Here is a 24885-nt window from a genome sequence, read left to right on the forward strand (position 1 = left end):
CATTCCCATGCTGGTGGGTGCTTCATGGGAGATGTATTTTGGCTAGGGATCAGAAACCTGACAAACTTCCATGAGGCAAAATACCACTACGGAAAAAGGCCATTTAACATACTAAAATAACTCTAAACACAATGTTTTATAGAATCATAGAAAAACAGGGACCTCAGAATATCATCTAGTCCAACCAGGGACAGGATCATCCTTATCTATCTAATGCATCCCAGACAAGCCCAACTTCCAAGAACAATGATGAAATTTCAAGACCTGATGACAGTTTAACAAACTAAAACTAAATATTTTGACTAAGGTATTTTGAAATATTTTGTTTTGAATGGACATGCTAAAATGAAATGTTTCATCATTTTTAAAAAAAAATTTTCAAGAGCTATTCGTTCTATGAAATGTTGGGGTATTTCAACTCTTTGTCCTGAATGTGAATCAAAACATGTTGAAATAATGAAATCTCCCAAAGCATAGACATTATGATTTTGGCTGAGCTCTGCTTAAAAGCTCTTTGGCATTTAATATATGGAAGGTTATGCTGGAATGCACATGCTGATCTGCCTGAATATGTGTATTGAAAACCTCTCTCTCACACAGTTGGTACTAGTATGCAGTTGTTCTGCATGTTAAAAGCTGGTACGCAAGAAAGATCCAGATTTAAAAAGCCTCAAAATCCAGACTTATTTCATTTCATTTTTCCTTCTAGAATAAAAAATTAAAGCCTGGATAGTGCTGTGCTTCAAAAAATGAGGGTATAGAAATACTATGAGAAAGGATACATAACACTGAAATTCCAGCAGGTTTAAAGATTTGCACTTTTCTTCCCCTATACATGGAAATGCACAGGTCCAAAGAAAATAATTTTTTGGATAGTAAAAGGGGAGTGATACATGCCAATAATGTATTAAAATCATTACACGTTTATTTTTCTGTAATAGCAGCTATATTTCACTGACAGTACTGAAAGTGCACTTTATTTGCACTTATTTGAAAGGCTTCGTATCTTACCCAAAGACCCAAAGGGTTTTCAGTATGCAATTTATTTTGAACTATGCTACCTTTAAAATTAAGTACTAATGCATTTGTAGGATTTATTGATATGCTGCAGCCATTCTGTTCCGTTAACACTCTATAAATTATATACAGTAAGCTACCATTCTCTATCTATAAATTTCTAGTAAGTTCTTTAAGTCACTGGGGCTTATTGGTAGGCAGCCCTTAAAACAGAGAATTAACATATATTGGAATAGATTTTACAAAGTCAGCAATAAGTCCAAAGGCATTTTGGGTAAAAAGTATTATTAGTTTGAAAGTAAAAGACCTATGATTAATACATTCGTTAACCGGAAGCACCAGTTTTGAGCCATGCTGGAGAATATGTTTAAAGTAACTTACAGGCATTCCTTGAAATCCCTGATCACCTTTGATTCCAGGTCTTCCAGGAGATCCAGGCCAACCATGGGCTCCTTTTTCTCCTTTGCCACCTTCCAGTCCTGGAAGTCCTGGGGATCCCACTGGACCGGGTACACCTAAAATGGAGAGATGAAAAAGATTTAATTGGCAAAATCATTTCTCTGTGATCAGTATCTGGATGAAGACCAGTTGGTTCAAGTGAAGATAGACAAAACCAAAGTAGTGATGGCAAAAAATGAAAATGCTTCAAAGATATAGCTAGTGACATGGAATTCTCCTTTTTTTAAAATGGATTGATTTTCAGGTCAAAAAGCTTTGATGGAGTCCTGCAGAATCCAAGCCTTGGAGTCCTGCAAAATCTATTCCTATAAAACAGATCTTGTTTCTCCTTTGATAACATAAGTTAGGAGGTTTCACTTGCTCACTGTGTAAAGACTGCCACAGTGATCCACATGTTAGCCACACTGTATTTGAATTATGGCAGTTCACTGCATTTGGGGCTCAAAGTGGAAGCAATGCAAAGAATCCTGCTTATGCAAAATGCAAAATACAACCTGCTATGAGGAAACTATTTCTGTACTCCAATGGCTTCCAAACAACATCTCCTGCTAATCCAAGGCCTTGATCTCAATTTTAAAACCACATTCACTGGTCAGGACACAGCAACATCAGCAATAGATATCTACATCCAGGGGTACAGAAAGCCAATAGTAAAACTCAGGATGGAGCACACTGAAGCTGCAGGTAACGTGCTTTGGCCCCAGAAAGGTCAACGTGGCATAAACTACCAGAGAATATTAGTCCAACCTACTCTAGCATGCACTCCCATTTAGGAAAAAGAAGCTGATATTTCTTTTTACATTAAACAGTATTTATACAGAGATAAGAGATCCAATAAAGACTGTTAATCCTAAGCCATATTAATTATATCCTCAATGTAAAGTATTTAAGATAAATGCCAATAATGCTGACTAGCAATAAAGACAAATACCTGGTAGTCCAGGTTGGCCTTGGGGTCCTCTGTCTCCTTTAGGGCCTTCCATCGGTCTACCTGGGAGTCCAGGAAGCCCTGGTTGACCATGAGGACCCTGTAGGCCAACAAATCCTGGTTCTCCTTTTGAGCCTGGGATCCCCGGGCTTCCTGGGGATCCTGGAAAACCCACATCACCTTTTGCACCTAAGATGTAAAATAACCCCCATAGTTGTCAGATAAAAGGAAAAACATTACCACATCATTTTGCACTGTTATATGCTGGCAATAAGCTTTATTCTAATAAAAATGCATTGATATTCTTTTAGACATTAATCTTGAAATACCATTCTTTCTGGAAACTATTATTTGTTACCGGATCTTCAGAATTGACATACAAGGAATGGGTAGCTTCAGCAGAAGATCTTATCTGTTAAACTGGTTGTTACTCACTGTCCAACTACTCCCATCACTCTTCCTCTGCTGCATTCACCTGTACATGCAAACTCCCCTATGCATACACCCCTAACCCTAAGAATTTCTAAGGGCAAAATCCTTAAGTCCTTAAATCAGCAGGGATCCTGGTTTGCGCTGATAAAATATCCTCAATTTTCGGTTTTAATAAACTAAAAAACCTGTCACACTTTCTACTGATTTCCACTTAGAGGATGTTTCGCCTGAATAATAATAACAAGGTATAATTCTGAGTCTGAGGATATCTTTACCAAGATTTACATTTAAAATGTTTAGTGTTTCTTTCCCAATTTGTACAAACAGATTCATCAGGCATCTGACTAGACCTCTTATGTGTACATGATCCAGAGGATTGACTATTGACTACTACAAGTCGATAAGCTTTAAACAGAATTTTAGAATTGGTTTGGCTCAGTCACTGCAACATAAATTAGCTGGTGTAAATATGTATGAAAAATCAAAAAAAGTAAAAAATGGTTTTCCTGTCATCTTTCACACACAGAGCCAGATGTTTAAAGCCTGAATTCTCTATTTGTACTAAGTATTTCTGGGTGTATATAGTGTCAATTAGGTATATCAATTTCCTTTGATCAGGTAGCCAAACAGAAATGACACAAATTGTGCCCCAAAAATTAGAGGGACTGGGGTGAAAAGCACACTAATAATCTGATGTTAAATTTGCACCACTGAGCTTTGCTTATAAAAGTTGCTTTCCCCTGTCATTTCATGCCTATTAATGAGAAAAAAAGATATTCAATAATAAGGAACCAGGGCTCTTAAACAATATTGTATGCAGTTCTTTTCAACTTACAGAAGAAAGAAGCAAATAGAAAATGCTAGTATTTTATACTGCAAATTAGTTTGTCTCCTCACAGTTATACACACTCATATTTTATACATGGATTGGCAGGAGGAGAGACTGGAATTAGAATTTCTTGATTTTCTTTTGTCAGAAATGGCTTGTTTTCTCTTTAACACTACTTCTGTTGTGATTCATTGGTAATCCTCAATGTATGAAATAACACACTAGCATTCTCTGGCATCTCTAAACCAATGATGGTGGATGCTAGGGAGGGTAACGAACAGGGAATAAGATCACTCTAGACATATACCTGGTGCTGAGCTCTCTCTCTAAAGCATCCACTCTTAACACTGTCAGAAACTGAATACTGGCCTAACCCGCTATGGCACTTTTTACGTTATCTCCAGACTGACTGAAGAACAGGACCTTCCTAGCAAAGCAAGTGCTCTTGGACACTAACTGCTTATCACCAGGTGCATTTACATGTGCAATTAGCACATAGCAATAAACTCTGGCACAGTTCACACCAAAGTTTATTGCTTCTGGGTGCAGTGTTAACATGTGCACCTGAGACAGCAGTATGTTGAGCTGGGGTGGCACAGCCCTGGGCTGGCAGGGAGCCCAAGGGGTGGGGGGTGGGAAGGGAGGAGGGTTCAGCCTGCAGCCCAGGACTGCTCTGCTTCAGGTCAGTATGCTGTGGAAAGACTGGCTGGGGTACGAGGATGCTACAGTGCAGGGCTAGCCAGAAGGCAGTCCCTGCACTGCAGCACCCTTGTGTCCCAGCCAGCCCCGATCACTGTCTACATGTGCATTGCAGTACACTAAATGATTCCAGTGTAGGATAGTCCCAGTGCACTGAAATCTCACTGGAGACTGATTTTTACCAAATTAGTATGGAAACAGAATTACTTCAAATTCTAATGCACACCACACAACACAGGAGTTATTGGTATTATCTTATCACAACACATCTTGCAGTAATTTTTGCACTAAAATAATTACCTACTTTAAGGCATATCTAACTCATGTCTGAGATGCTGCCACTGTAATAGAAATTAGTATTTAAGCCTCTCAGAGAATTTTCTGGCAGATCTGAATAGTACATGTATAAAAATAGAGTTAAAAATCTGTTTCAATTATTACAGAGTTCAGTCTATAAAAATCATGCATGAATGTTTTGTTTTCTTTCTACTAATATTACCTTTATCTCCCTTTGCACCTGAACTTCCTGGAAGTCCTCTCCCTGGAAGACCTACAAAGTGAAAGCAATAAAAATGAAAGGATGAGACAGTAGTTGCAACTATCTACAACTAATCAAAATTTATTAGTAAAAAAAGTGCCAGCATTTGAAAATAAGAGCTTATGCAGAAACTTGTTATGACACTGCATTTTTAACTGTGTAGCACAGTAGCTCAGGCTTCTAGCTAGGTGCTACTAATAGTGTAGTAGGCCTGTCTTTAAGGAAAGACAGGCCTACTACACTATTTCACAGCTGACTTATGGTGAAATTACACATTGCACATAGACCATACTAAATCTGTGGAATTTTAAGCAGTGTTAGAGATAGCATGCATTGTGAGCAGTCACATGTTAAAGGTTAATACCATTTGTTGCCTGCACAGTTCTGCCTTGCCAATATAGGGCTGGAGAGGAGGGGTGAGGCTAGGAGCCAGGGCACATGGGCTCTATCCTTGCTCTGACTGGGAGGGGGCCTGAAAGCAGTGCATCCAGGGATGCTAGAGGACTTCAAATTGCTAATTTTATTTATGTGGAGCTGACTCAAGTCACCCTAATACGAGCTAGGTAGCATGGCCCAGAGGTAACCCTTGCTTGAAGTGACATAATTTTGAGACTGTCAGAGGACATTTAGCATGTGTTAACTAACTATAGCATGCAGATACTCTTATTTGAAGTGCCCTAAGTGTAATGTGTAACTTCACCCTTATTGTGTGGAAAAAAATCAAAATGTATCAAACCATTAAACCACTGTGAGCCTTCAGAGCAGTTTTTCTTTCAGACTAACACTGATGCACAATGAAATTATTAACAATGTTAGATCAGGGGTGTCAAACTCACTAGAGTGATGGCAGTGATTCTGCCAGTGTTGAGGGATCCAGACATAAGGGTCCACCAGTGGTGGAAAGGGTCTGTGGTAAGAGTCTAAGGACAGCAGCTCAAAGCCAAGCTTGTCACTGATGACCATGGCCAGAGGAAACAAATCCCACATCCCTGGCAGGCTACACAGAGCTGTTCTAGAGGCTGGATCCAGCGCACAGGCCATATGTTTGACATCCCTGGTCTAAATCACAGTGGCTGCAGTGCCTTCCATCTGAGGTAAAGGCAGACTTAAAATATTGACTTATTGGTAAAGATTCTTAACACTGCAAATTAATTAGTGATGGTTGGTACCACGCATTCAGCATGTGATTGAATTCATTTCAAGATTTTTAACCTGCTTACAACTAATTGTCCACAATGAACAAATGCAAAGGTTAAAGATTTTTAACCTGCTAACAACTAATTGTCCACAATGAGCACTTGCTCATTGTGGACAATTAGTTGTTAGCAGGTTAAAAATCTTGAAAATTCAAAAGGCTCATTTCAAGTCATAAAAAGCCAAATCACATGATCTTTTAGTCAGACAAATGTCTTTTGATTTTTTTTTTACTCTTTAAAACTCTATTATACAAATATTAAATACAAAAAGTTGAAAGTGCAAAAGCATGTAGTTCTCCCAGGGGCTGAGTAGGAAACACTTGTCAGCAACAAAAACACCATATCACCAGAGGCTGAAACCCTCTTCCCCCACATGCCCTCGATGGGCTTAAGCCTTTAGGACTGGCTGTCCATTTTCCACCTTACAGACTGTTGCCTCAGTGGCCCAGAGCAACACATTTGGTCCACTTTTTGCTGCAAAAAAATGTGCAGCCTAATCCCAATGAGGCAGGGAGAGGGCCTTGCAGTGAGGGAAAAGGTGCAGTGGGGAGTGGGAGTAACAGGAGGAGGCTATGCATAAGGATCTGCCATTTGGTCCCAACTGTACTAGCTGTACACAAGCTCTTTTCTTTCAAATTTCCAACTGTTTGGAATCATACATTTGAAAAATACAGAAGTCTATTGGCAAACTGACATTAAGAGTCTGAGCCTGCACTCCACGTCTAGGTACAACTGTCACTGACATCCTGAAAGAGTTCTGTCTGATTAAGAAATGCACAGCTCTCTGTGATAAGAAGTCCAGAAAAGGGCAACAAAAACAATAAGCAGGTGAAAGGCGCTTCTGTAAGAGAAAGTAGTACTATTATTTATTTGCAAAAGGAGAAATTTAAAGAGGAGATACAGAACTTGATCCAGTGCCCAGCACTATCACAGTCTTCTCACTCTTTCCATTGAAGATTATATCAAGCCCATCTATCGTCATAAATAATTAGTTATAGTCAAGCCGAATCATGCGCCCTTAATTATCTGGTGGTTAGAAATTTCTCATGGGAAAAAATGTAGCCATTCTAAACATTTCCACTGTTTTCCTAAGATGCTTTCTGCCTATATCATCACCTTTATTGCAACATGCTGCAAACAGTAGTTTACAAGACATTATACTAAATTAATTTTTTATGGTTCCAGAAAAAACTCCTAAAATCAACAAGTCCTACAGACTATATATATACTAACATACATACATTACCTTGATCACCCTTGATACCAGGAACACCTGGGATTCCATCATAACCTGGTTCACCTTTCTCTCCACTATCACCGGGAGAACCTGGTGGGCCAGGGTCACCTGTAAAATCATTCATTTTTGGCATTTAATAAAACAACTAAGAGCCATCTAATTTTTCCACAGACATCTCTTAATGGAAATCCATTTATAATTCTCCCACAAGAGTCAAATGAGATTTACACACTGGTTGTGATTCTACTTTGTCCATATACTGGTGATACAGTGGTATAACTGCAGTGGCATGATTCCTTACTTACACTACTTTGATAGAATAATCAGTCTAGGGAGTTTATTTCAAAGCCACTAATTCTGTACCTTATTAAAGTTAGAGTATGGGAATCAGTCCACAGTATCTCCCATTTAAACCAAGATGTCTGTGTCTTACTGAAATGTGCAGGGCCACAACAATTCACATACTCACCTCCATTCCACAATACTAGTTTTAGTATAGGATAATATTATACTGATAATTTTATACTACAATTAACCCAACATAAAATCAACATGGAATGGAATGGACATGCATTCACGCAGGTGCTACATTAAGGGTTTTAAATGCTCTAGGCACAGATAAAACTCATTATTGTAGTTGCAGATGGTCCTGGAGAAAGATGAGAACAATGGTTGTATCAACAGCTCTGCAGAGTTATTAACTCTGGATTCAAATTACTCTATTTCAGCCTGCAAAAAGTCTCTGACTTTTCACTTGCAAAATAAACAAATGTAACCAAGGATCTTTTTGGCAAAATAAATACAGAGCTTATAATGACAATCTGAGTCAGTTTTCAGAGATGAAACTTTAAAAAAAAAAGATGGTTTCTCCCCTCCACCTCCTACCTTGCTGTCCTTTGAAGCCTGAGATGCCATGCAAGCCAGGGAGTCCTTTTTCACCCTTCTCCCCATGGCTACCTGGGCTACCTGAAAAAGCAAAAGTATTTGAATTATTGACTGCAACTTTTGCTATCAGTTTTACATTATTATTGTTATTGTTATTGTTATTTTAGGAGAAAGCCCACTTGCCTGGATATCCTACAACACCAGGTGATCCTTTTGGACCAGGGGTACCAGGCAGTCCTGGCATTCCACCACTACCTTTTTCACCTTTTGTCCCAGGTATGCCTGGACCACCTGTTCTCCCTTGTTCTCCCTAGGAGAAAAAGAGCACACCACAAACTCCACTTACTTATAAGAAGATATTTCATAACTGGCAATCTTAAGAGAATTTCCCCCCATTTTATCTATCAGGAAAACAAAGAATCTCATCCTCTTGTTCCTATAACATTAAATTCAATGAAGTCTCATAAACACTGATTTTTCTAATGACTGTCTTCATTCATTCAAAGTATGCAGTACTCAGAGAACAGGAACTTTGTTGGGAGCCATTTATTGATTTGTTCTACCAGCACGTTTTTGGCAAGTTAGCCTCAAAGTATGTTTATTGTTGTCCTGTAATATTTAAAATTCAGGTTGTTGTAATCTACAGAATTCTTTCACATCTCCATTTGCTATTAAATAAGAGTTTACCTTTATAATTTTTTCCACAGAAATTCAAGGGTGACTTTAAGGTACACTTTGAGAAAGTTTTGTGAACCCAAAGAAGAAATAATTGGGGGGGGGGGCATGAATTCCATCCATGCATACTACTTATATGGCCCCCCATTACTCTCTTAATTGAGGTTCTCAAAATCTAATATACAGTCTCCAAACACTACTACAGGAATAGACTATGCCCAAATTCATCTTTTAGAAACAGGTAGCTACAGAAATGAAGCATTTTATTATTCAGGATTATAAATACCTTCTCACCAGGAGTCCCCGGAATGCCAATCCCTGGAAAACCAGCGTGGCCCTTGTCTCCTTTTTCACCTTTCACTCCTGGGAACCCTGGCCTACCTGGTGAACCTGCAACACCTTGCACACCTTTTTCTCCTGGTGTTCCTAATAATAACAAAATTAAAGCATTTTAAAACATGGGTACCCTAACAATATAGGCAAATGTCTGTTACTGCAATGATGTCCACACAATACTGTGAATGTTAGAACTAGAAAACTACTTCATTACTCTCTAGCATATAAAGATAAGCCAGAACCTGGCCACCTAAAGAAATTATTTTTTTTGTTACCTCTCTAGTTTTAGTGTATATATGTGAGGAGAAGTGTGCATGGGATTTAGCCATGCACACGATCAAAAGCAAAAAGATGCTCAGGTTCCCATCATTTAGATAGCAGAAATATAGAGTACCCAACCAATGCAACTTGTAATTTGCTTGCTGGATCAGTGGGACCAGCATTGTTCACAGGTTTCACCATAACAAAGTAATTAAAATAGCCCTCCGATAAGAAGGTCAGTGAGACTAGCTAAGTGAATAATGTACTACTCAGTAGAAGAAATTTGTAGAATTGGCCCCAGATGGAAAGGGGTGGTATTCAGTACGATAATAACTTTTCTTTTCATTGCTTAAGAATGCCAAAAGCCATTTTGACTAAGAATTGAGACTAATGCAAATAATGTATAATCAACAGAAACAGGTAATTAAAGCATACCATAAGGTAATTGATTTTTTTATCCCTAATCTTTTTTCTTTTGATTTTTCAAATAGTTTAAGTACAGATAGCCACCTCTAAGGAAGTTCCACCTTAAAGATGCATTCCTTACATTCTTTTATTTACCAAAAACATCACAGATGGTTAACAAAGCACTAGGACAGCAGTTCCCAATCTGTGGTACGGGTACCACCAGTGATACGCAGACAACCTGGCAGTGGTACGCATTAACAGATTTATTATAATTACCTTATATGACAAGAATTTGCTGGTAGTACTTAAGGTTGTATCATTTTAAATTGGTGGTGCACAATCTGTCAGAGTTTGGGAACTGTTGCACTAGGATTTGCAGTCCATGTACCATATGCAGCAGTTTTGAAAATCAGTGGAAGCTACATTCCTAAGGGAGCTGTACACAATATCAACAATGTTATGGAAAAGAAAAACTATAAACAAAAATATATAAAGTTTGCAAAACTGGCTGTTTGAACTGCATGTGCAATTCTAAAATTGCAATGTGATGATTTATTTGTGGACATAAACATGAAATTTGAAAGCAGAATTTTTTAATCCATTCTTAAAATGTGTGTATATGCTGGAATGCTTTCTCTCCTGAAAAGCCACATAGATCCTTTGACAGTGCTGTGACATGGTGAGTACAGGTCACCACTATAAGCCTGCCCAGACCCAAACATGGGACTACAAGTCCTCAATGGCAGAGCAGACCAAAGTAGATGTTATCATCTCAATGTCTGTAAAGGCAGATGAAAGCTTCAAGGGAACCAGATCCCCAGTTGTCTTGGTCTCCTTGCCATTGGATCAGTCTCATTTTGTCAAGAGCTGTGCGGAAGCTGATGTACAACAGCCTCTCCATAGTAAAAGAAGTCATGCACAGGTATCTTCCATGAAAATGTCTTTTCCAGCACATTCCTCAAGTGCTTTGGCAACCACCTAATGGTGACGGAAGCAGGATTGTGAGGTTTAGAAGCTTCTAATTATGAACTGGCATGAAGGCAGCAGTTTCAAAATGGTTTTCTAGCACTTGGACAAGACAGGAGTGTGATTTGACAGCTGTAACTGTGACTGAGGCAGCTGTCTTCAGGATCTGCTCTGCTCTGCTCTCCCCACATGGGGAGGGGGCTAGAAAAGGTGCCCTCAACATAACATGCCTAATACAGTATTCTATATTTCTTCCTGACTGGATGACCACATCCGGTGGGATCATCTTTACTGTGGTTGAAAACACCAGCAAAGACACACCATCGTTTTTGGGACCTGGAACATCAAGACACTCATGGCCAACCCTAATAGCAAATGCCCAGAGCACCGAGCTGCAGTTGTGGCCCAAGAATTCAGGCAATACAACATCAATGTAGCTGCACTGAATGAAACCCGGCGAGCAGGAGATAGGCAGCTCAAAGAAAATGGAGGTAGCTATACCCTCTTCTAGAGAAGAAAATGATCAGGAAGTTAGCATGGATTCACCAAGCGCAAGTCTGCCTGACCAACCTGATTGCCTTCTACGATGGAAATGACTGGCTCTGTGGATGAGGGGTGTGATATACTTTGACTTTAGCAAGGCTTTTGATATGGTCTCCCACAGCATTCTTGCCAGGAGGTTAAAGAAGTATGGGTTGGATGAATGGACTATAAAGTGGATAGAAAGCTGGTTGGATCATCAGGCTCAACAGGTAGTAGTCAATGGCTCGATGTCTAGTTGACAGCCAGTATCAAGTGGAATGCCCCAAGGCTTGGTCCTGGGACTGGTTTTGTTCAATATCTTCATCAACAACTTGGAAGATGGGATGCAATGCTCCCACAGGAAGATCATGGATGATACCAAGCTGGGGGGTGTAGTAGATATACTTGGAGGGTAAGGCTAGGATTCAGAGTGACCTAGACAAGTTGGAGGACTGGGACAAAAGAAACATCATGAGGTTCAACAAGGACAAGTACAAAGTCCTGCACTTAGGACAGAAGAATCGCGTGCACTACTACAGGCTTGGGACAAACTGGCTAAGAAGCAGCTCTGCAGAAAAGGACCTGGGGGCTTACAGTGGACAATAAGCTGGATATGAGTCAACAGTGTGCCCTCATTGCCAGGCACGGCTGGTGAACTCAGACTGGTGCAGGGGTGGAGCATCCCATGGGAGCAGGGAAGGTTTGCAGCCAGCCGGGCACTCCGGCCAGGAGTGAGGAGACTGCAAACCCCACCGTGCCCCACTCCCTGCTGCCAGCCCTCTACAACCCCTCCCCCCCACACTCCCATGGGATGCTCCACTGCCCCACCAGTCTGAGTTCACCAGCCGTGCCTGCTTGTTGCTAAGAAGGCTAACAGCTTTCTCGGCTACGTTAGTAGGAGTACTGTCAGCAGACTGAGGGAAGTAATTATTCCCCTCTACTCTGCACTAGTGAGCCACATGCAGAGTACTGTGTCCGTTATTGGGCCCCCCACTACCAAAAGGATGTGGACAAGTTGAAGAGAGTCCAGTGGAGGGCAATAAAGATGTTTAGGGGGCTGGGGCACATGACTTCTGAGGAGAGGCTGAGGGAACTGGGCTGAGGGAACAGTGCCCAAGATGAGTGGTTGTTCCTTAAGGAGACAATACTCAGAGCCCAAGGGGTGACAATACCAACAAGAAGCAAGGGGGGCAAGAGTGCCCAAAAGCCCCGCTGGCTCCCCAAGGGCATTCACGAATGCCTGATTGCCAAAAAGGAGGCGTACACCTGGTGGAAGGGAGGGGCTATCACCAAAGAGGAGTATACCTCCACTGCTCGGGTCTGTAGGGGGGCTGTTAGAAAAGCTAAGGCAGATACAGAGCTAGGGCTAGCATCAAGGATCAAAGATAATAAAAAGTCCTTTTTTTAAATATATAGGGAGAATGAAGAAGGCACCGGGTAATGTGGAGCCCCTGCAGGATATGCTTGGAAATCTGGTGGTTGCACCAAAGGAGAAAGCAGACTTCTTTAGCAAAATCTTTGCCTCCATTTTCTTGTGCAGGGACCAGAACTCCCCAACCAAGATTCCAGACGGACTCAGGAGAAATGCCGCCAGCCCTAAGGTCAGGGAGAACTGGGTTAGAGAGCTTCTGGAGGGGCTAGACGTGTTCAAATCAGCAGGTCCAGATGCTCTCCACCCCAGAGTGTTGAGGGAATTGGCAGGGGGTATCACGGGGCCCCTGACATGGCTTTACGGGCACTCGTGGTGCTCTGTCCAGGTGCCAGATGACTGGAAGAAAGCCAATGTGGTCCCCATCTTCAGAAAAGGGAAGAGGGAGGACCCACGCAATTACAGGCCCATTAGTCTTACTTCAATCCTGGGGAAACTCTTTGAGAAGATCATCAAGGAGCACATCTGTGATGGGCCAGCAGCAGGGATGATGCTCAAGGGCAACCAGCATGGTTTCATTAGGGGCAGGTCCTGTCAGACCAACCTGATTGCCTTCTACAGTCAGGTCACAAAAGCATTGGACGCAGGTGTCATGGTGGATGTAGTCTTTCTCGACTTCAGCAAGGCCTTTGACGCTGTCTCCCACCCCATTCTCATCAAAAAAGTAGGTGAACTGTGGCATTGATGCCTACACAGTCAGATCAACTGCAAATTGGCTGAAGGGTTGTACTCAGAGGGTAGTGGTGGACGGGTCCTTTTCGACCTTGAGGGAAGTGGGCAGTGGAGTCCCCCAGGGCTCGGTCCTTGGGCCTGCACTGTTCAACTTATTAGTGACTTGGACGACGAGGTAAAAAGCAGTCTGTTTAAATTTGCTGATGATACCAACATATGAGGTGAGGTGAGCACGCTAGTAGGGAAGAACAGATTACAGTAGGACCTGGACAGGTTACAGGGGTGGGCTAACGAAAATAGGATGGGATTCAATACAAACAAGTGCAGGGTGCTGCACTTGGGCAGTAGGAACCAGCAGCACACTTATAAGCTGGGAAACTCCCTTCTCGAGAGCACGGTGGCAGAAAGAGATCTTGGAGTCATTACTGACTCCAAGATGAACATGGGCTGACAACGCGAGGTCACGGTCAGCAGGGCTAACCGTACCTTGTCGTGCATCCACAGATGCATCTCAAGCAGGGCCAAGGAGGTGATCCTCCCCCTCTATGTGACACTGGTCAGGCCACAGCTGGAGTACTGCATTCAGTTCTGGGCACTGCACTTCAAGAGGGATGTGGACAGCATTGAGAGGGTCCAGAGGAGGGCCACCCACATGATCTGGGGACAGCAGGGCAGACCCCATGAAGAGAGAGGCTATGGGACCTTAACCTGTTCAACCTTTGCAAGAGAAGGCTGAGGGGGGACCTGGTGGCCATCTATAAACTCACTAGGGGGGACCAGCAGGGTTTGGGAGAGACCCTGTTCCCCCTAGCGCACCCCAGGGTAACAAGGAATAACGGCCACAAATTGTTAGAGAGTAGGTTTAGACTAGACATCCGAAGGCACTACTTCAGTCAGGGCGGCTAGGATCTGGAACCAACTTCCAAGGGAAGTGGTGATGGCTCCTACCCTGAGGGTCTTTAAGAGGAGGTTTGACGTCTACCTGGCTGGGGTCATTTGAGCCCGGTTTTCTCTCCTGCCCAGGGCAGGGAGTCGGACTTGATGATCTACAAGGTCCCTTCCGACTCTACTTCTGTGAATCTATTTAGACTGCAGAAGGGAAGACTGAGGGAGAATTTGATAGCAGTGTTTAAATTAACTGAAGGGTGGTTCCAAAAAGAATGGAGATAAACTGTTCTCAGTGGTGGTACATGACAGAACAGGGTGCAATGATCTAAGTTGCAGCAAGGGAGGTTGGGCTCATTGGCAAGGTAGGAGTAGGAAAGGACAACTATAATGGCATCCTCCTTTTGACCATATGCACAGAACATGGACTCACCATCACCCACACCATTTCACCAGAAAAACAGGCACAAGAAATCATGGCAACACCCATGATCTAATCATTAGCACCTGACTGACTGTGTCTTCATCTGTGCTCAGGATTGCAAAAATGTCCACATCACCCAAGCTATGTTAGGAACTGATGATTTCTGGACTGATCACCAACTCATCCACTTGGTTATGTCATTCATATTGGCTCCCAAATGACAGCTACAGAAGCAATGCCAATGGCAGATTAACACTGAAAGACTCAAGGACCCAAGTAAATGAGACCTCTTCCACCAGTGTCACAATGAAAAACTGTAGAATTCCAATCAACAGTGGGAGGCTGGCAGCAGCATGTGGGGTGCTCTCAAGGCCACCGTTATCAGCATTTGTGAAAAGACACTTGTATTCTCTACCAGGAACATCAAGATTGGTTTGATGAGAATGACCAGGATATCTAAGAGTTGATCAATCGCAAGTGCAAAGCCTTTTGTGCTTGGAAAAATGACAACAACTCCAAGCAAAAGAAACTGAATCTCCATCAAGACAAGGCAAAGGTCCATGCAATATGAAGAACAAGGAGGCATCTGCAATATGAAGAACAAATGGAAGGAAGACAAGGCTAAGGAGATTCAACACCTTGCTGACATCCACAATATGCACAATTTCTTTAGCACCACGAAAGTGACATCTACGGACTGAGCACTCAGGGACCAACCCCCTTGAGACCTAAGAATGGAGAAGACCTGATTAAGAAAAGGGGAGCCATCAATCCCCATTAGAAGGAGCATTTTGAAGACCTTCTCAACCAAAACTGTGCTGTTGATGAGAGTGTTCTCCTGCAACACCCAGTCAGAAATGATCTCAGAATCCCTCCAATCCTTGGCACAGTGAGGAAAGCTGTCAAGCAGATGAAGAACAAGGCATCTGGGGTGGATGGAATCCCCCTGGAAATCTTTAAGCGGGGAGAGAGAAGCTCATATCACAGCTTCATGCTCTCAGTTTAAGGATATGGAACAATGAGGAAATCCCAGACAACCTCAGGTCAGCAATGATTGCAACAGTCTTCATGAAAAGAGACAAGTCTGACTGTGGAACCCAGAAGAATTGCCTTGCTGTCTACCACAGGAAAGATCATTGCAAGAATCCTCCTGAACTGTCTCTTTCCACTTGCTGAAAAGCTCCTCCCACAATCTCAGTGTGGATTTGGGGCCTCAGGAGGCACAACTGACATCATCTTCACAGCTCATCAGCTGCAGGAGAAATGCTGGGAACAACATAAGGCCTCCCTATATGGCCTTTTTTGACCTCACAAAAGCTTTTGACTCTGTCAGCCAAGAAGTGGTGTGGAGGATTCCTTTGAAGTATGGATGCCCACTGAAATTTGCCACTATCCTTCACTTGCTCCATGATGGTATGCCAGTAGTGGTTCTCAGTAATGGATCTGTCTCACATCCCTTGGAGGTTGAAATGGGAGTTGAGCAAGGTTGCATCATTGCTTCAACATGCTTCTCAATATCCCTTTCCATGGTTCCACATCTGACCACCAACAAGCTTCCACCCAGAGTGAGGCTAAACTACTGAAGGGATGGTAAGCTATTTAACCTCAGCTGACTCCGAGCCAAAAGCTAGACCACCCCAACCTCAATCATTGAGATCCTGATGATGCTATAGTGTGTGCTCACTCGGAAGCAGACTTTTAGGCAATCATCAATGTCTTTACTAAGGTGTCATGATATGGCCACCCCAGGGATGGCCATGATGTCCCTAGGGCACCATGATCTCATCTGTCACATCTTGCTGGTATAAATAATGAATCAGGAGGCTGCCCACGAGTTCCTGCTCAATCCCAGTCCTGACAGACTCCTCTAAACCCTGTTGGTTGTTGAACCCCTTACTGGGTCCCACAATCTATAGGTGACTTACGATACCTTCCAAGCCTTATGGGCTAGATGCATGGCTCCAAAACCTTCCCTTTACCACGCCCCATGCCTCGCAGGTGGTAATTAAATATTGTCCCTTTTTATGAGGCCTCCATCTAGCTCGGCCTCCTGTTGTACTAGGCCCTGGGCCCTTGTCACTGTGCCCTCTGGTGCTGAGGTCTCTACACCCCCTGTAGCAGCGCCCTCTCCAGCACTGGGGTCTCTATCCCCCCCTGTAGCTGTGCCCTCTAGTGCTGGGCTCCCTGCAGCCCCGTCTATGTGCCCTCGCTTGTACTGGGCTCTGTACAAGCCCTGTCTCTGCGCCCCACTGGCGCTGGGCTCTATGCAGCCCCTGTCTCTGAGCCCCACTGGCACTGGGGCTCGACATAGTAGTGTACCCCAATGAGACCTCCTCCTCCCCAATAGCCTCTGCCCAGTCCACTGGCTTAAATAACAACAACAAAAAAACAAGCCACTGGGCTACAATACAACAATAACCCTGGGGTCCACACTTTATCCCTTTTTAGAAGGCAAGCTTCTCTCTCAGTATAATGTGCCTCCCACCTGCAAGTACTTATGAGCTCTTATAGCCCCTTAACCCTACCAGCATCAGAACAGGCAGTCAAGCATCTCCAAGTAGCTTTCTCTATGACAGCTCCTTCCCCCTCCCTTGGCTGCTGCCAGACAACTAACCCTTTAGTCCCAGCCCTGGGGCTTATATGTGCCCAGGGCCCTGCCTTCTTCCGGTCAGATAACTAGGTGCAGATGCAGGCTAATTCCCTCATTTGCCTGCTACCACAGCAACCTGCATCTGTGGGGGTTCTACCTGGCTCCTAGGGCCCTCTCTCTCTAGGCAGTTTGTGCCCTTAAAAGAGCAGGCACACCTTAGTGCCCTGCGACACAAGGCATACAAGACAATGGGGCTTTACATTCAGCAGAGTAAGGTCATCCATCAACAAGCTCCTAATGAACCATCCCCAGCTCTGGTAATCCAGATCCACAGTGAGACTCTGGAGAATGTTATTTCAGGTACATTGGTAGCTATCTCTTGCAGAAGGCTAATATTGATGAAGAAATCCAGCATCGCTTCAAATGTGCAAGTGAGGCCTTTTGACACCTGAAGAAACAGGTGTTCAAAGATTGGGACATCAGATCCAAAACCAAGGTCATGGTTTATCAAGCAGTCATAATTCCTGCCTTGCTGTATGGAGCTGAGAGACAGACGACACACAAGAGACATATAAAGTTGTTGGAAAAGTACCATCAATGCTGCCTGCAGAAGATCCTCCAAATCCAGTGGGAAGACAGATGAATCAACATTAGTGTCCTCCTGCAAGCAAACACCATGAGTATTGAGGCAATGATCATCTGACATCAACTTGGTTGGGCTGGCCATGTCATCCAGATATCTGACTCCAGACTCCCAAAACAAGGTGTATGCTCAAGAGAAGGGCAGAGAAAGTGCTTCAGGGACATCCTCAAGACCTACTTTAAAAAGTTCAAGATCCATGCCAACTCATGTGAGACTGTTGCCCAGGACCACCCCAAATGGAGGAAGAGTCTGCTGCAGGGATCTCAGTATTTTGAAACCTCACGACAATAACAGAAGCTGGAAAAACGGAAGCAGCAGAAACAACATGTTGTGGACCAAATCAAAACTCCAGACCCACCCACCCCACACAGAAACACATGTCTGAGCTGCAATAGAGTCTGTCAATCCCGGATAGGCATCATCAGCCATCTTCAGACACACAGATAAGACAATAATAGAAGACAATCATCCTTGACTGTGAGGGACTGCTAAAGAAGATATGTTGAAGTGGGTATAAACTGGCATTTCTCACATGTGGTGCTACACTGGTCCACACCAAATCTCACTTGGTTCCTCAGTGGGACAATAACGATTGCTACCCTCATAGAATCTGATTCTTCGTATTTTGTCCAGCGACACAGTGAACACAAAAGTCAGTTTATGTTTATTTGGGCCCCTCTAGGCATTCAGGTAAAGGTGTGATAGGTAGGAACTGATGCGTGATCCACATGTGTATGGCAGGAGGCGTGAATCCAGCATCAGATCCTATCAAACCTTACTGCCAGTACAGAGGAGCCCAGGATTGCCATCCTGGGCTCCCCCTGCAGCAGCAAGTAGCAAGCTTCCGCAACTGTGAGTCCCATAGCTGACAGGACTCTCAGTCATGGCAGCACCCCACAGCTGCCAGGACAGAGAGTCCCGCAGTTGCTGACTCTCAATTTCAGAAGCCACAGGGCACTGCTGGAATGGAGAGTCCACAGCTGCAGGATTCCTAGTCCTGGTTGTGCATGGTGCATCTCTAAAACTGAGAGCCCCAGCAGCTGATTGGGCTCCCAGCCACAAGGGGAGATCACAGCTGGATAGAAACTAGGTATAAAGTTATTGCACATTTTCTCACTTTAAATTTATAAGTGGATGAACCTTTTTATGGTGTGATAGTTATTCTGCATGTGTAGCTGTTCTATATTAATTGTGCAATTAACCAGTTAAGTGTGTAATACATTTAATGTGTAGAGGGGGCCTTTGTTTTGAGGTTATCCCTAAAGTGATGGACATAGCTAACCTTGCTGTTTATTTTAGCTGTTGTCTTTTTCTGGATAAACATTTATTTTTCAAGCTAAAAACTAAGGTTTTTATGTGCATTACATTTTGAGTCAGTGGAAATGCTCATCAAGAACTTCAGTGACAAAGAAAATGAAATTGTAAATCTCTGCTTTTTTGCACAAAGCGGATAATGTTTGTGTTTGCATTCCCTTTTAGCCTTCTCAGCAAATACAGGACAATGCTTTTATTTTCATGAGTAAAAGTCTGATTACATGCTATTATTAACTAAAGAATAACTTATACAATGTAGGCCTTTTTCTGTCCCTTTTCATTTGAAAAATAAGTGACAGGAGCACTCATGAAAGGTGTCTGAAAGCAGAGAGGACTGACAAATAAGTGCCTTAATTTACCCTTAGAATAGATAGAGCACCAGCACAGACAGTGAACATGCTACATTATACCTGTGCAACATTACCATCTGAAGGAATCACTTGTAAGAGTGAAAGTTTTCATGACCACTCACTTGTAAGGGTGAAAGTTTTCATGACCACTCATTTTTTTATCTCCCTGTTCAGCACCCCAACAACAGAAGTATGAAAGACAACATGGGCTTTTACTTAATCCACTAAAAATTGAACTGAGACCAAGTATTTTCATGCCAATGGATGAATATCAGAACTCTCAGCCACCCAATCTGGGTAAACAGCAGTCTAAATCTGAGAAGTGGCATTGTTTAAGGTAGGGATCTTCTTTGGCAAAATACTAATAAGTAATGATTTCGATCTTCACAATTTTAAGGATCAGAACTGGTCTGAATGAAGTCAGACAGGAATATAGAGTCTCCACCTCACATGCAGCCTCCCCATTTCTCAATTCTTGGAAAGCAGCAACTGCATGTACGCCTAATGCTCACACACCCATGCAGATAGATAGTGATAAAACCTGCTCCTTCAAAGGGTTCACTAGCAGAGCTAAACCAGCATAAGTAGGGATGTAACTCATATCCACTATTCAGGCCATCAAGCCGGTCTAGTCCTAAATATTTTAAGCTGGGTGCTTTGTTCACTATTTATTTATCCAGATACTTTTGACAGGCTGCTCTGGGAAGGTGAACTTTCAAAGTTCTCAGTGTGCAGTACCTGGCAATCCCATGTCTCCAGTTGATCCTTTTTGTCCTGGATGTCCTGGGTCACCTGGAAACCCTGGAAGGCCTGGATCACCTTTTGGCCCTGGAAACAGTGTGAAACAGCACAAGGTCCATTAGTTCACATAGATTCAAGTACTCTGTGCTAGGTCCATATACTAAAAAATTCAGACATACCTGGCTGTCCAGGGGTACCAGGTAAACCATCCTTCCCTGGCATGCCTGGGTCACCATAGTCCCCTCGTATACCTTTTTCTCCTGCTCGTCCATGTGTACCTGAATACCATAAAAATGTGATTTTAAATTATTTGGCCACTTTTAGTGACTTACCTATTTCAACAGCTACTTGTCTATCAGTATAATCAACTTTGTAGCCAGTATGCACAGTTATAGCTTTTGAAGTTCATCTATGCAAAAAACCTGGCAAGTTATAACTTTGAAAAGAACATGAAAAGAAACTTGTGACTTAAAATGGAGATACGGATTTGAGACATCTAGAAGTGAGCTAGTAGCCTCTTATTAACTAAGTTAAGAAACCAGTGATGTACGACAAGAAAGTTTCAGATTGTAACATGAATGACTGAAATGTCTGAGAGGACCACTAGACTGAACAGCCAACCACAGAATGCTTTGTATCACCTGTAATGTGAAATCTGCTGCTACCCTGATTTACCTAACTTCAGAATAGTGGTGCTCAACCTTTTTGGCCAGTGGGCCAGACAGGCAATGCCTAGGCTGCCTGTGGGCCAGATCCAGTTGAAGATCCCAATCTGGCATGGGGTGGTCACAGCAGGGTCCAATCCAGTCACATGGAGGAGGGCAGGGGGCATCCTAGCTCCAACCCATCGGGGTGAGGAGGTGTGGTATAGCCCTGTGGGGAAAAGGGGGCAATGCCCAGGCCCAACCCAGCCCCATGGAGGGAAGAGGGCTTGATCTGGCCCTGAAGGTGGGGGGAAAGGGGAATGGCCCAGCCTCATCCAGCTGAGGGGGTGGGGGCAGAGGGCATGACTTGGCCCTAAACTTCTGTGCAGCACTTGGGCTTTAGGAATTTGTCAGTGGGGGATGGTGGCCATATTTAATGCCACCATTCCCCTGCCACCAAATTTCCCAATTTGTGGGGAACCCTGCGGGCTGGAAACCTATGGCTCTGCTGGATGCATCTGGCCCTCAGACCGAAGGTTGAGCACCCCTGTTTTAGAATATCTCCTAGGTGCCACTTAACAGTGCTGTCCACCTGTTGCACACTGCAGTAGAGATATAATATTTAAGCTTCCAAGTCATACCCATTATCTTTTAAGCCATTTCGTTCCTCAAGATACAAAACATGCAGTCCCAAAGGAAAGAAGAAAGCATCCATGGAAAGACCCAGAGAAGGAAATCATTTTGAAGTATATTTTTTTTTCTTTGCATTTGGTTCACCTTTTAATGAAGGATCTTGGATCTGAGCTGTTATTGTTACTGATTGAAATTTTTCACATCAAGAAAATGTGTTTGAAAAACAATGCTTGGAAACAAAACTATTAATTAAAATGTTTTGACATTTTATTTTCCCAAAATGTTGCATTTACTTATTCAAAATATCAACTAAAGTTCAAGGAAGTTAGCCAGCTGGTTAGTCTACTGACTCAGGGGCAGGCAAAATACAGTCCAAGGGCCAGATCCAGCCTGCCAGGCCATTCTATCTGGCCTGCGGAGCCCCTAAAATTTTTAGAATATTAATTTTTATCTGCACCTGACTTCCTGTCAAAGATGACAGGCACCAGGGGCAGCAAGACCCAGGGGAAACTTGCAGCAGGACCCAGTAGCTGAGCAGCAAGGCCTGCCCAGCTCCACTCCGCTCCAGCTCCCCACAATAACCACACCCCACAACAGAACCACCATCATTCCTGAATCTTATATTTGCACCTCCAGAAAGGCAATATATCTCATCCAGTGCACCAAATGCCCTGAAGGAGAATATGTAGGAGAAACCAAACAATGACCGCCTACCAGAATGAATGCACATGGAAAATCCATTAAAGACAAAAATATCTGATTACCTGTGGGTGCCCAGTTCTCACAAAACAATCACTCCCTCTCTGACTTCTCAGTTCTATTCCTCAAAGTGAACTTACTAAACACCTTTCACAGACAAGCCTACAAACTTCACTTTGTAAGTCTACTGGATACAAAAAATCATGGACTCAGTATAGACATTGGATTATGACACACTGCAACCTGCTTGAGTTCACCAGGTACCTGCCTGAACTTACTATTTGCACTCTCCCAGACCCTCCTTCACTACCCATTGTCTTCCTAATTTCCAACCATTTACTTTTTCACAGAATGACTCTTTTCTACCTTAGAGAACTCATCACTACAGCAGGGTCTCCCTTGCTTACCTTTTGCATTCCTTCACCCATTATTTCCCCTTCATTCTCCCCCCCTTCCTCTACCCATTGTTTTCCTAACTTCTACCAATTTACATTCTCACTGACCTCCTGTCACACTTTTAGCTTCTTTCATTCCTTGATCTCAGAACAACAGCTGAGACTCCCTATGCCTGAAGAAGGGTGCTTGTGCCCGAAAGCTTGCAAAGACCTTTTTTCAACAACTCAGTTGGTCTAATAAATGATATCACATCTACCCAAAGAACCTTGCCTTTCTATAACAAAGAGGACAGATGCTAATCATCAGTCTTGCAACAGATTAAAAATCAGTGACTATGTATATTTGAAGATTAAAGGTTACCTTTCTCTCCTGGGTCTCCTTTCTGGCCTTTAAGACTTGCCATATCTGTTTTATTCATGGATCCTGGCTCTCCTCTCAGTCCTCTTTCACCTTTATCTCCCTTAAAGCCAATTTCACCTGGTGGCCCTTGCGAACCTGGAAAACCTCGATTACCTATGGACAGAAAAGACAGTGTAGAACATCACAGTAGCATACACTGTTTATATAGACACCTCTCTCTCTCAATAACAAACCTAAATGATTACCAATTCAAACTATGAGTTCACACACAGATTCACAGAAGTTTAGGGCTGGAAAGGACCTCATGAGAGCATCAGGTCCAGCCCTCTCTGCTCTGGGCAAGAAAGACTGCTGGGGTCAGTACATCAATACCAGGGGGTCCAAGTTACCTTCATGGGCATCAGATAAAGTAGTTTCTACCTGCTTTATGCCCATGGAAGAACGCTTTCTGTCAAGTACAAGATCCTTTATGATCAGAGCTTCACCACAACCCTGCCAGAGGATGGTGCCTCAAAGAATACTGAAAAGAATATTATATGTCAGGTGGTCTGGCTCTCTTTTCATCTTTGCCTACCTGGTCCAGACTCACCTAGCACAATAGAAAGGGAGCAGGGGAATGTGGCAAGGTGGAAAGAGGCTTTTGATAGTCATTCCTTTTTATGCCCTCTGCCAGAGTGGACCAAGTTTTTCACATGAGGTAACCACAAATGGGAAAGTACTACAGGACACAGAATTTCTTAAAAAATCATCCCAGAGAACTTCCCTATAGAATTCTATAGCATCATAAAAAAAATCCACAGGAAAGATTTACTTTTTAAAAAATTCTATATATTTTGGGATAACCGGGTATGTCTAAATGTGCATATTAATGTGCTCAAATAAACTCCAGAGCTTATCACTTCAGACTTTATTGCTCCGGGCATGTGTCTGCACATTTGGGGTTTTGGGTTGGGTTTTTTTGGCAGGGGGGAAGTGCAGGGAGGGGCAGTGGTTCTAATTATTATACCATATTCCTAAACAAAAAAATGGATTCAACCTTGTGCCAAAGGACCACCATTTGACATTCAGCTTCTGATTCTACCATGTTAGTCTCCTAAAACATGCATAGTCACAGTGGGATTTTTTCCCTTATTTTAGATTCACACCCCAACCTAAGATAATTTATTTCAAAGAAGTCCCAATATATCTTTGTTTGTTAGGAGTTCTTACCTTTTTCACCAGGCAATCCTTGACTTCCAGGGGTCCCAGGAAAACCTGGTGTTCCAGGAGTTCCCATAACTCCCATTTCTCCTTTGGTGCCTAAAAGCCAAAGTGAAATAACAAAGGATAGAAGCACGGCTCATCAGAATAAAAGAATTAAGAGGAATGGAATACCTACTCCCTTGATACATTAGGACCTAAACTGTTTGAAGAGAAATGGAAAAAGAGAATGAACAGATTAAAAAATAGACATAATTTATTAAAATAATTTTATATATAATATAATGTAATAATTTAAAGCCTTTAATGTCTCAGATCTGTTGTACTATTTTACCTAGTGTATTTGTTAGAATATATTTTTCTAATTATATTGAAAAGTCATCTGTAACTGTACTCCTCTTTAATAAAAAGTTAATATATAATAGGTCTAAAAACATGGTACCTATGTCTCAGAATATAAAACCTCATCATCTAAGCATAAGCTAACCATAGGTATGTAATAAGGATGTTTTATGAT

General features: G+C 42.7%; 1 protein-coding gene across 2 annotated transcripts in view; it reads right to left on the minus strand.

The window, feature by feature from the left end:
• Window positions 1–24885, minus strand: part of COL4A1 (collagen type IV alpha 1 chain) — a 118517-nt gene that overhangs the window by 20904 nt on the left and 72728 nt on the right. For both annotated transcript variants that reach the window (XM_014527883.1, XM_025196078.1), the window contains exons 32-42: window positions 24378–24467; window positions 23169–23321; window positions 20616–20714; window positions 20434–20523; window positions 9182–9321; window positions 8404–8530; window positions 8221–8301; window positions 7345–7443; window positions 4864–4914; window positions 2408–2593; window positions 1399–1532 (exon numbers count right to left, since the gene is read on the minus strand). In XM_014527883.1, coding sequence (XP_014383369.1) covers window positions 1399–1532; window positions 2408–2593; window positions 4864–4914; window positions 7345–7443; window positions 8221–8301; window positions 8404–8530; window positions 9182–9321; window positions 20434–20523; window positions 20616–20714; window positions 23169–23321; window positions 24378–24467 — 1250 coding nt within the window. The remainder of the gene's footprint in view (window positions 1–1398; window positions 1533–2407; window positions 2594–4863; window positions 4915–7344; window positions 7444–8220; window positions 8302–8403; window positions 8531–9181; window positions 9322–20433; window positions 20524–20615; window positions 20715–23168; window positions 23322–24377; window positions 24468–24885) is intronic.

Source organism: Alligator sinensis, unplaced genomic scaffold, assembly GCF_000455745.1.
Source record: "Alligator sinensis unplaced genomic scaffold, ASM45574v1 scaffold288_1, whole genome shotgun sequence".
NCBI classification, from domain to species: domain Eukaryota; kingdom Metazoa; phylum Chordata; order Crocodylia; family Alligatoridae; genus Alligator; species Alligator sinensis.